Genomic DNA, 13,123 nt, shown 5'->3' with positions numbered 1-13,123 from the left:
GTTGCCCAGTCACCGCGCCAACCACGCAGTCTAAGCTAAATGCCTTAAAATAAAGTCTTAGGATTTAGTAATACAATTGAGGAACGAAACTTGTCATATATAAATATTATGTATTAAAAATATGACCCATAAATGTGGTCCATCAGGTTCGAGAGCCAAGCAGAAATAGGTTTTAATTCTCGGGTTGGAAAAAATATCTATAATAATAATTGGGATATTCTGTTACTTGAATCTTGTCTAAACAAGTAGGAGTAGGGACCAGTTTATGATAGGAAGCTCATTTTATGTTCTATTCGTTCAAAAGAGCCTTCCCGGTCTATTTTAAATAAATATTTTTTACCTTGACTATGACTATTTGATCACTGACATATATACTTCGGAGACTAAAGTAATAGCTACAAATGGATTGATTAACTATGAATATTAAAAGACAGACTTGCTCAGTAAAACTATAATGTATTTACATTTTCGCTTACACTTAAATCAAACCGTTATCCTTTTCACATGCTCAAATAAAACTAAAACAAAAAATAAATAAAATTAACTATAACTACATCCAGTTCATTCAGTCTGTGTCCGACAGCATGATGCAATCCTGAAAAAAGAATACATTGTCATTACTGGAACATAATACTGAAATAAGTTTTTAAACTGACATGGTCACTAACACTAATATTAGAACTTGAGACGGGATATTTACCATGTTTATCTATTTTTATGAGTTTCCGATATTTCGGCACTGTTGCAAGCGCCATGATCACGGATGAACGCCATGATCAGTTCATATTCGCCGATAAATATGGTAAATATTCCGTCTCAAGTTCTATATAATTCCACTGAGTTTATTCACAATAATAGGTTTAGAGAATTGTTGTGAGAATGGGAATGAGACAGAGGGCAAAGAAGTTGATGGATCTCCTAATGGTTAGCACCACTCTCCCGTCGCAATAGAAGCACCAGAGAAGTTACAAGTGCGTTGCCAATATTTTTAAGCAATTGGTAACGTTATTCACATAGTGGGAATCAATGATAGCGTTGTTTCACGCAAGTTTCTGAGAGGCTGTAGTACCACTCCCATTTGTGCCAACTGCCAAAGCATAGCTCCTATGTCAGTTACTATATTAGCTATATCGCTGTCCAAATAATAATAACTACAGCGATTAGCGACACTAGGTGTCTACAGCCGCTTTATTTGGGGGTTAGCACTTTCGCTAATTTATTTTAGTACCATTTTATAAACTGGTGTAGATTTCAGACTGATTTTCGTGCCTAAAATTGTTGATAATAAGAACACAAAGCGTAATTATTGTGTTATAATTTTCTATACTTCCATATATTATTATATACTAATGAATTTATATAGTGGATGGCATAAAATATGATAAATTCGATACCAAAATCGTGTCTGCCATCTTCGTTCTATATCCCGGGCTATAGCGTCGGTGTTATATCCGTGTGAGTCTGAAGTAGATTTATAACCGAAATTAATTACCGATCTCAATACAAAATCTCTGAATTTATTAATAAATAATATGATATTAATCCCTTAGTTACTTTATGCAACCCACGTAAAGAGAAGTGTAACAAAATGTATTCTACTCTGTTTTCGTTATCATATCGCACACCTAGTAATATATTGGCACATTTACGGTTTTCATAGTTTACCCGACTTGTTTAGTTTTTAGTTTACTGACCAATGAACCGTTGTTTTACTAATGACACTTCAGACCTATCTCGATTAATATGGAAATAAATAGATTAATATGCACTTTTAAACACGTAAACCATATAAAGTCAATTTTGCATTTTTCGCAGATGTGCCACTATATTACTAGGTGTGCGATATGGTTGCAAGCGTTGGGAGATCGATTCGAGCGTGAAAAAATAATCCAAACAATTGTAAAATCAAAATTAAGAAGAATTCAGAGTTAATAGAAGAAGAGATAATAGAAATTTTAAATGTCTGTCTGACAGATTAAAGGTTTCTGGGTCCTGGGTCTGCTCAACCGGGGAGGTTAGGATTCCTACTGTCCAACCCATGGTTTGATTAACCCCCGAAGACTGAAATAGTACTCAATTTTAAGTTGTACTTAAATATCGTGCTATCTCTGTCATTTTACAAAGAATTTATAGGGACAGAAATATTTTTGAGAGCCACTTAAAATTAAGTGGCGTTTGAGTATTTGAACATAATAATATGTCTCACAAACAGTTCCTACATGATCCACAACGCATTTATAATAGGTACCTCCGAAGTGTCAAGTGTACCTAGCCTGCAAGGGCTGCTTACCATCAGATGGGATGGTGAACTTAGTTGAATTTGTCAAACGATAAGATCGATTCAGAGATGTAAGATTGAGATCGGTAACTGATTTCGGTCGTTAGTTTAGATTATTATAAAGTTTGTTTCGGATTTTATTATTTTCCTACTCAATAAAAAATCTGCCTTATATTGACTGTTTTGGGTAGTCTAATTCCTATGATAATTTAGTGTCTATATGTACGTAAAACGGGGTGAATAGAAACAAATCGGGGGTGAATAGGAACAACATTTAGTTGTGTTTTCACGTAATTTAAAACTGTTTACACCATTTAAATATTTTTTTATTAATTCATTATTAAAACCAAAAATATGAAAACAAACTAACCTAATAAAAATTTTGTTTCTATTCACCCCCTGAGTTTATATTCACCCCATTTTACCCGGTATGTATATTCCTATTATATGTTATAATATTAAACTAACCTCGAATTCTCCAATAAAAATGTCGGAGTCGTCTGAAGGTGGTCCTTGGTCGATGTTATCCACAGCCGTAATTTGAGGACCTAGTGAAAAAAAAAACATTTTGAACTTCAATCTATCAATTTCAAACGAAGCATTACTTAAAATAAATAAAAGTACGTTAAAGAAATAATCAATTATTATAAACATAGCGGAAAACAACTTTGTCGTTTTACATTGAGAATAACAAACGCTACTCGTAACGCCATCTATTGATTGGCGAGGGAAACAATAAAAAAACTGCATTTTTGTTACTAAGTTTAGTTGCTTTTGATTCGTTGATAGTTTTAATTATGAATTGGGTAGTTTCCTAGGTCAAAAATAAATTATTTTGACATTTTAGTACTTTAAAATATCCCAAAATAATCGTAGTTTCATTAATTGACGATATAGGTACTTATTTATTTATTTTTCCAATTAATTTTAGAGAAATAAGCATGCTATTTGACACAAAAAAATTATGACGTCATAAGTTGCGATCTCCTGTAAAATTCATAGAAAAGTAACGTTTTTGACATTTCGATAAAAGTATTGTTTTAAATTCTTTTGAATTAGTAAAAGTTAAAGTATTCTTTTAAATTATAGGATTATTAATTGTATTATTGATATGTTACCTAAAGGTATGCATTCCATTGGTTCAAACAGGTCCATGGAGATGAGGTCCAGTGGAGGAGACGGCGCCGGCGGCGGCAAAGCACAAGTTGAAGAAATTCTTGTACCTGGTGTAAAAATTGAAGATAAAACACTGTCTTTGGGATACGCTATATCAATCACTACATAGTATAAAACAAAATCGCTATTTTTGTCTGTATGCTTAAATTGAGAGTTGAGTGATTCAAGAGGAAGGTTGATATGTATAATACAGGCATAATATATCACCATTGCACCCATGCGAACCTGGGGCGGGTCGCTAGTTCCATTATATTTGAATTAAAATGAGAAAATAAGACAGACATATAGCGACCAGATAGGCGATATATTAAATAAGGGCCAAATTTAAAGTATCTATCCTTAACCGACGACCATGCACAAAAAGACTGATGACTGTTGATGAAGCGAAAGAGGTATGAAGATTTGTAGCAATTTATTTCGCATTGCCTCTGCCTACCCACATGGGAGACAGGCATGAGGTTATGTATGAATGTAGAAAACTTGCCTCTAGTTTGAAATTAATATTACAGTAGTTTGTGTTTCTTTTGGAAAAAATGAGCTGATCTGATGAAATTTAAAATCTTCATAATATTCAATACCTTTTAAACTAAATTGGCATTCATATTACTGTTATTACAGATCCTCGTCTACTTACCAGTCCGCAATCCATCATCGAAGCCACTGCAAGTATCCAAACGTCTCGGCTCTGGGTGAGTCAGGGCGCTGGTGGTCAGAGCACTGGTGGGACCAATGCGAAGCTCGTTCCTCGTGGTGCATGGCTCCACGTTCACTTCACCCACTGAAGAAATAATATAAATAGTGTGTACTTTTACTCATTATTGATTAAGATGTAACTTTTTTTATGAAACGCCGGTAATCGAGCAGACGTATCACCTGATGGTAAGCAATCGCCGCCGCCCATGGACAGGGACACTTGAAACACCAGAGGCGTTACAAGTGCGTTGCCGGCTTTTGGGGGTTAGGAATTTAAGGGTTGTTGTTCGGGAATCGGAGATTGGGAAGATTGGGAAGGGGGAATTGGGCCTCCGGTAACCTCACTCACACAACGAAACAAAACGCAAGCGTTGTTTCACGTCGGTTTTCGGGTAGAGTCCAGTCGAGCCGGTCCATTTGTGAAAACTCAACAAACATTAATACGATACATAGGTGGTTTCGTGTTTGGGCCATGGTAATTTGAATATTATTGTACGCACAGAGCATTCACTGAGAAAAAGTGCGCGTATAAAGTCTCTTACTTTGTCTCATTTGATGAGTATCAAAATAACAAATACGTAATCAAAATCGACCGCACGGTTGGTGCGGTAGCTGGGCAATTGCCGTACAACGTGTGGCGGATTCGATCCCCGCACAAAAACCTAGTGTGGGATGAAGTTTAAGAAAAAAAAGTTCAAATTTATCTCACACGCCACTCTTAAATTGCAATTATAATACATATCTAATAAAACATATTATAAACTTGTCTTACCATCAGCAGACAAAGCAGTATGATAAGCATGGTGCGGTTCTTCGACAGTAAGCTGCAGTCTTCCACCAGGTTTGATCCTGGGCACAACAGTCGCTACAACTGGGACTCGAATCTGCACGGCACCGTTCGCTTCCATCCGTGGTTCTATATCACCATGTGGTACTACACCACTTTCTGTATCATTCTTCAGAACTATTTTGCCACCAACTCTTAGATCTTCAGCAGTGGCTGGTACTAACATCTGAATGGTAAAATTGAAGTTATTGAAGCTACTGCTATTTACGAGAAGTAATGCAATGTTTTAAATGCCAAAATAAAGCGAATTTGCGGAAATTTTGGAAAATAGAAAGACAAAACAGCAGTAACTTTCGTATAAGATACGTCAATTTTCTACTAAAAGATTCGAATGTTGGATAGCTTTTACATTTTTATCAGTTTAATATTTTTAGTGTTGTTGGTAGAATTTGATAATGAAATTACACATTTTGACAATCAAATACTGGCGCGCAACGTGTAGCGGTGTTCGATCCCCGCACGGAACAACTCTTTGTGAGATTCACAAATTGTTGTTTCGGGTCTGAATGTCATGTATATGTGTACTTGTATGTTTGTAACCGCACCCACGAACCAGGAAGAATCCTAGTGTGGGGCAACGTTTAAAAAAAAAACAATTTACCTGCTTCCCACCAGGAAGTTTCGTATCAACCACCTTCACCAATACAGGAGTTCCATTATCAGGCTTCAACAAGGCAAATGGCGTCTGCCTAGTAGCCAAAGCAACACCCATATGGTAAGTCTTTATGGGGTCTACAATCACCCCACTGCTCATGGACGCCCAAGGACCTTCGTTCCAAATGTCCCCAGGTTCCAGGTAAGGCTTAGGAAGCTCCCAAGGGTCTGGTTTTGAGGTCCAAGTTGATGATGATGGACCTTCGACTGATGGTAGGTAGGGTCCCACAGAGGATGATACTTCGCAATGCTCTACTTGGGGTCTGTGAAAAAGATTTTTTATTTGGACTTAGGTGAATTAGGATTACGATGAGGCTTTATTTTTCTGACTCTAACGCCTGAATACTCAAACGCTACTCAATTTTAAGTAGTACTTAAATATTGTGCTATCTCTATCATTTTATAAAGAATTGATAGTGACAGAACTACATTTGAGAGCGTCTTAAAATTGAGTAGCGTTTGAGTATTCGGGCATAAGCTCTGGAACGTCCAAATCTGGAAGTCTTTGGAGGCCTATGTGATAAAGCTTTGAAACAGACGGGGGAAATCATCTAATGACTTCTCCCGCCTTAAGCGAGGCGGGAGAGAGTGTCAGACTCTTACTGACTAAAAACCACCCCGTTCCTACTCCTGCTTTTCGAGCCGGAACCCCGGTAAACCCGCCAGGTAGTCCGCAGCTCCGGATCATAAAACAAAGGTTGAACTAACCTCGTAGTATCAGGTTGAGTTTCCGTAACTGCGCGAGTAATGCGAGGAGTTGTGGACCTTCCTCGCACGTTTACAGGTGGACAACTGCTGTCATCTGGGTGAGCCTGGGTAAGAAACAGAGTATTGTGAATTTGGGATAGTGTAAAAAGAAAAGATTTTATTATGGTACAAGTGTCAATTTCAAAAAGAGAGTTGATAGATAGGTATGTATTTTCTTCTCCTTAATGACACCTGATTTGTTTCGTTGCGGGATCCAAGACAGTCATTCATTTCCCTGGGACGCGCCGGACTTCAGTGTTCCGGTGTTGTTGGAAAAACGGGGACTGGGAAGATTAGGAAGTGAGGTACTTGGCATAACAGGAGTTGGACAGCGGTATGGAACTGCGATTGTGGTAGGCCCTTGTCAAGTGGCATAACCTAGAAGGTCCAAACCTTCAAATCGTTGGTGTTGCAAATCGCACTTTTATAAGTTCCGATATATCAGAAAGCGCTGCTACTGGATCTCTGTCAAGTACCAAGCAGTAACGTTCTGGTTCTGTCTTCTCTTGAATTTAATTTTGTTGTATTGTGGCACTTACTTTGTTTTTATGGCAGACCAAGTTGGATTGTTGGTTGAATCCCTTCAAGCAAATGTTGCAGCGGTAAGGACGTTCGTTGGTATGCGTGAACAGATGGTTACGAAGATTTCCTGTAAAAATCAAACTATTTAGAAACTATTTACGAAGGATATCTAAACTCTTGGTACTTATATTTTTACTAGCTTCAGCTGCTTCGTTCGCGTTCCTATGAGATATAGAATAGCTTATGTATTATTCCCGACCTTTTCCAAATTTCATCCCAATCCCAGCAGCAGTTTTTTTTATTCTTTTAGGAAGGCTTACAGACTAATTACAAAAATAAATAACAAAAATGGTACTTAAAATTGCTAATAACAAGCCTCCGCAAATAATTTATTATTCTAAATGTAATCCATCCTTAATGTTTTGACGTGATTAAACTTTCACATTTATAATATTAGTATAAGTATAATATTTACGTGAAAGTAAATATGTGCACAAAAACTGCTCTTTACTTTAAAGCTATGAATTTGTTAGGTAGCTGCTTCCTATATTATTTTTACTAAGTTTAATGCTCAAATGATGAAGGTAACCTTTTTGATGGAATCCTTTGGGACAAATATGGCACCTGTATGGCTTCTCATCAGAATGGGTCTTGCGATGGGAGATCAAAGTGGACACGCGATTGAACGTCTTGTTGCACACCTGTAATGGATGAAAACCTTGCTAGTTACTTATTTCTTATTACTTTATGTCTACAAAGCTTTATACGTCCTTTACTAAGCTACGTCGTTTTAGTTATGTATTTAATAAATTGTGATAGGTATTTAACACATTAAACGCCGTGGTGGTCACCAGTGACCGACGTTAGCGGATGCGGGAAGCGGTATGCGTACATTATGTTCGTTTCACGTACATCATTTTAGGATAAAATGATCAACTTCTAAATTGGTGGCTCTGCTGAAGAGTATGACACAGTAGGCTTCAACAGTTTTCTATTGACAGTTCAAGACTTAGTATACGCGTTTGAGAATTACAAAATTAATTGTAAAGTAGTGATTTTTAAATCCGCTGATTTTGATATTTAACTCTTTACTAGTACAGTTAACTCTCGATCGAAGTCGATAAGTTGATATTTCGAGCATTCGGTAATTGGAAATATTATAAGAGTCCCTTGAATTTCGTATTAACTAGAGTCGCATTTATAATAATAAATAGGAAAGTATGTCGGTCTTTTGTGCGTTTTTATGATATAAGTTTCATATATCGCACACCTAGTAATACATTGACACATTTGCGGTTTTCATAGTTTACCTGACTACTTTAGTATATTTTTTTTACATTTAATGGGTCGACGTTTGGCCGCTATCTTACCTGATGGTAAGTCCTTTGCGGCCCAATATGGCACGTCTGCATGGCAACCTATTCAGAATCGGGCCTTGAAGACACCCAGGTTATACCCATCAGGAAACGCAGACCCCGAAGGAGTTCCATTCCCTAGCAGTGGCACAAGGAAGCTTGAAGCGAAGTGCTTTGTGCGATTGGGTGGGATATCTACCATGAAGCGGTACGCCTCGCCGATTGTCTTGTGGTTCGATGATGAAAAGGACTAGGGGGAATCAAGTTGTGAAATTCCCCCGCACACTCTCCGAAATGTATCCGGTAATAAACGGAAAGGCTTGCAACCTTACGCCTGTGTTTTTAGTTTACTGACCAATGAACCGTTGTTTTACGTGCGTGAGGTGGGAAACTACAATAATGGTATAATGACACTTACGACCTCTCTCGATGAATATGGAAATAAATAGATTAATATGCACTTTTAAACACGTAAACCATATAAAGTCAATTTCGCATTTTTTGCAGATGTGCCAATATATTACTAGGTTAGCGATATAGAAATAGTATGCTGAATGCTGAAGAATGATAAAGGAACCTGCAGTTGGAAAGCTAGTTCTTACAATAAAGATTTTCGTGAACATTTACTGTGAAAAAAAGTATAGACTAGACAAATAAATAATATTGTATCTGATTTGTTGCTACACAAAGTAAAATACCTCGCATGCGTAAGGCCTCTCAGCAGAATGTATGGCGCGATGCTGGCTCAGAGTAGAGAGTTGTCTGAAACTCTTCCCACAGGCGACGCAGTGGAAGTTCCTCTCATCAGTGTGTGTGGGCAGGTGACGCATCAAAGTGTATTGGTGTTGGAACTCGCGGCTACCTGTTAGATGAGAGTCGTTTTAAATCAATTACTATATTGATCACACGACCGCGCCGTACTGAGTTCCTGTTGGTACCAATAAATTTTGGCCTGTAATTTGCAGTAGATCAAAATTTTATTATGCTTTAGAGTTACATGAGTAACGTGAGAAACATTTAATGATTACTTACACTATTCCTTAGTAACGATTTTGTATCGAAAACAATTGCTAAGGACAGGGTTAAATAACCATTAAATGACTCTGGGTACGGTGGTAAGATTTTTTATAGGATAGGACGGTAAATTAACAAATGTATTAGCTGATAGTACGCAATCAGTTCTAACATACAAAAATTGAAACTTTGGATGATACTTAATAACTTTTTTTAAAAAAAAGGGCCTTATTATTTTATAAACCGCCTCCATTATTTTGAGCCAAGTAATATCCTTAAAACCTTTTCCTAAGTCTGAAAAATACTATGCTAAATACCGTATCAGCATCAGGTCAGATCAACAGAAGTGAACGTATTAAATGGTAGCTTCTACATTTTTAATATCAGTTTCTCAATAACACTTTTCCCAACATAGAAATTGCACTTGCATTCCGAAATACGAGTCAAAGAAAGACGAATCAATTACTAATACAAATATGAGCCTCTAGCATGGCTTGAAACTAGTCGAGTTCCTCGTCAAAAATGTTTTTGACGGCTTACGCCGAAAACATTATAATTAATTTAGTATGTCTCACAAAAGTTATAATAAAATAATTTCATTTTTATTTAATTTACTTTTTTTCGAAACTGTATAAAGCTACATGCGTATGTACTTACAAATACCACACTCCCATAGCTTGACAGTCCGTCCATGCCTCTTCACATATTTTACGTAGTGGAATCTGGAGCGAGGATCCGCCTTGTCAACCAGTATATGGATACCAGGACACTTATTCCAGATCTGTGCCTTGCTACTAGACTAAGAAATAAGTCGAAAAACTCTGAGGAGAAGCAATCCATGTAAATACTTCGCACGACGGCAGTCGCACTTGCGACCACTCGACCAACGAGGCAGTCACTCGAGGCACTCCATAAAACTAATGTAAACAATTGATCTAAATTAAAGGATTTTGAATTGCCGGTTATAAGAAGGATTTTTGTATGATATAAGCTGGTAAACGAACAGACGGATCACCTGATAGTAAGTAATCGCCGCCGCCCATGCACACCCGAAACACTAGAGGCGTTACAAGTGCATTGCCGGCCTTTTGGGGTTTAGGAATTTACAGGTTGTCGGTGAATCGAGGATTGGGAAGATTGGGAAGGGTGGTAATTGGGCCTCCGGTAACCTCACTTACACAACGCAAGTGTTGTTTCACGTCGGTTTTCTGTGAGGCCGTGGTATCATTCCGGTCGAGCCGGCCCATTTGCGCCGAAGCATGGCTCTCCAACACTTCGGTTTTATATATAGTGCATAGGAAGTGATATTGTTAGTGACATAGTTTTAAGTTTTATTTACTAACAAGTTATTGTATATGTCGTATATAATATGTTAGTTTAAGGTATATATCTATGAGCCATAGTTGCCTGATTGTAAAGGTTTAAATAAATAAATATAACCGATCTCAATTCTAAATATACATAATTTTATACAAAATTTCATGATTCGAGAGGTAGATTTATAAATCATATTGTACCTGTTCCTGATGTTCCTGCAGACGTAGAGGAGACGAGGTGGGGTTCTCCAAATATCTTCTTACTAAACGTGATGCCGTTTCGATTGGTCGGCTGCAGCACTGCACTCGAAGTGTCGGCTTCCTAAAATATTATAACGGCTAAATTCGCATGTCAATTTTATCTATACTAATATTATAAAGCTGAAGAGTTTGTTTGTTTGAGCGCGCTAATTTCAGGAACTACTGGTCCGATTTGAATAATTTTTGTGTTGGATAGTGCATTTATCAAGAAAGGCTATAAAACATCACGCTATGACCTATAGGAGCCAAGCAGAGCGGGTGAAACCGCGCGTAAGTAGCTAGTACCGCATAAAATGCTTTTTGGTCTGGTAATTACAATAATGTTGCCACTTCAAAGTAAAACAAACACATTTTTACAAACGAGCAGGCTGCCGCTTGATGGTAAGCAATCAGTGCCACTCATGGGCACCAAAAACACCAGAGCTACTAGTGCGCTGTTGGCATTTCTAGGATGCTGGACTGCCCCCACTCCCTATTCAGGGCTCCCACCAGAGATGTACTATGTAACTATGTTACGTAGATGTAAAAACACTGATACTCTGCTATGTAGCGTGCGAGGAAGATGCGCAGCTCGAGTATACGATGTATCGATAGTAGGGAAGCCATCCATAGCATGCATTCATTCACGTATTGTTCCATATAAAAACATAGCTTAGCTGAGTCCGTTTCTACCAGTGCTATGCTATGTGTACCAATGAATATGATTGGTGGAACGCATCCACAGCAACGTAGCATAGCACATCTCTAGTGGAAAAGCACCCTTACGTATAATTAAGTAAATTAGCCGGTTATTTTTAGACAAAAAGTTTAAAACATTCCAAAACAAAAATTGTACCTTCATCTCACTCTTAAGTGCGGCATCCAAATCCTTGCCGAAAGTCGTTTGTCCAGTGGTTCCAAACCCTGGTTCGGAGACCAGGGATGCAATGTTGCCATCTTCCTCCGTCCATGCGAACCTGGCCTGCTGCTGCTCCAAGCCATCGGAGAAGAAACCGTCACGAAACAGAGAGCGGGGTACATCGAGCTGATGGTTAGAAGAAAGAAAATAGTTTAATTGAGTACAACAAAATAGGTAGTGTAATTTTAGTAATTCATGTGTTTTTTAAAGGAAAGTAATTGTACGTAAGATACTTGTATCTGACAGAAAAAGGAATAATAAGTAAATAAAATAATGCCTCTCAAAACATTTAATAATTTTGTAAATATTAACTTTGTTACAAGTTAGGGTATGAATGTACATTAAATCGTTACTTTTTCAAATTGTTAAAATATAGCAATATTTTGTGTTCTGCTAAAAAGGGATGATAACTCCTACAGTGTGTTATACAATCTACTTTAACTACTGTGTACACAAATCACCAGTAAAATAGCCTACTTAAAAATTACAAAATATGGGAAGAAAGCCACCCCGGGACAATCAAATGATATTGACTTTAATTTCAAACGTCAATAAGACGTTTTTCGATTGATGAATGAGCATTCTTGATGGTCTTGATTTTGGCACTACAAATGACAGATGTCGGACCTGAATTGTCAATCAAACTTGAAGGATATCGAAGCTGATGTGGCTTCCATCACGTCAGTTCTTGGTAAAAAATATAATTTGTAAAATAAGAATAAATTCTAGTACATACGTCGTTCCTGCTGGAGGTAGATAGCAACGGCTCGCCACTGAATCCTAAATCCTTTTTGTCAAACTTGTCACTCAAACACACTTCGCGTATGCTGCAAAAACGGAATTATCATAAAACAAAAATAAAACAAACGTTAAACAAATCACCATGGCCGCGTTTCAATTATTTGCCAGAAAAAAATCGAAGATCGCACCTTATAATCTCATCACCCGGTTGCATGAAACCACTCTCCGGCATTTCTTCTTTTATTTCTTCATCGGAAAACATCATTTATTTTTGCAATATTCAATTATTTTTTCGAGACAAAAAACGACACGACGTCAACGTCAAACAGTCTGTTTTTTCTCAACTAGATTTTTGTTTCTATGACGATCAGTGTTCTGCATTTGAATTTTTTAGTTTTTAAATTATTTTTTTATAAGCTGCGTGTGTCAAATAATTCTAGGCTGTCAAATGCAATGTGACCTCTTTTGAACTTTGTGAGGTTGGTGACCTATTTTGAAACACTCAAGTAATACTATGATTATCCAGTGGTTTTCCTTGCGTAATTAATTATTTTTGAGATTAACAATTTATCTTATGTTTAGCGGACATTTTTGTGTTTAATAGTCGTTTTTTTCATGGAC

At 37.3% G+C, this 13,123-nt stretch overlaps 1 protein-coding gene across 1 annotated transcript; it reads right to left on the bottom strand.

Annotated features, from left to right (window-relative positions):
- Nucleotides 1-458: 458 nt before the first annotated feature.
- LOC118271464 (zinc finger protein GLI4) lies at nucleotides 459-12,913 on the bottom strand. Its single transcript, XM_050695714.1, has 17 exons — nucleotides 12,691-12,913; nucleotides 12,498-12,588; nucleotides 11,699-11,887; nucleotides 10,804-10,924; nucleotides 10,175-10,203; nucleotides 9,944-10,085; nucleotides 8,971-9,134; nucleotides 7,507-7,618; nucleotides 6,935-7,044; nucleotides 6,357-6,460; nucleotides 5,596-5,911; nucleotides 4,920-5,160; nucleotides 4,089-4,232; nucleotides 3,397-3,501; nucleotides 2,747-2,826; nucleotides 1,395-1,461; nucleotides 459-595 (listed from the first exon to the last, which is right to left on the bottom strand). Exons 1-16 carry the CDS (start codon nucleotides 12,765-12,767, stop codon nucleotides 1,432-1,434), a joined length of 2,055 nt encoding a protein of 684 aa, XP_050551671.1. The 5' UTR covers nucleotides 12,768-12,913; the 3' UTR covers nucleotides 459-595; nucleotides 1,395-1,431.
- Between the last annotated feature and the right edge of the window lie 210 nt (nucleotides 12,914-13,123).

This window comes from Spodoptera frugiperda, chromosome 9 (genome assembly GCF_023101765.2).
Source record: "Spodoptera frugiperda isolate SF20-4 chromosome 9, AGI-APGP_CSIRO_Sfru_2.0, whole genome shotgun sequence".
Taxonomy (NCBI): Eukaryota; Metazoa; Arthropoda; class Insecta; order Lepidoptera; family Noctuidae; genus Spodoptera; species Spodoptera frugiperda.
The sequence above is the reverse complement of the archived record's forward strand: the minus strand, read 5'-3'. Positions and strand labels throughout refer to the sequence as shown.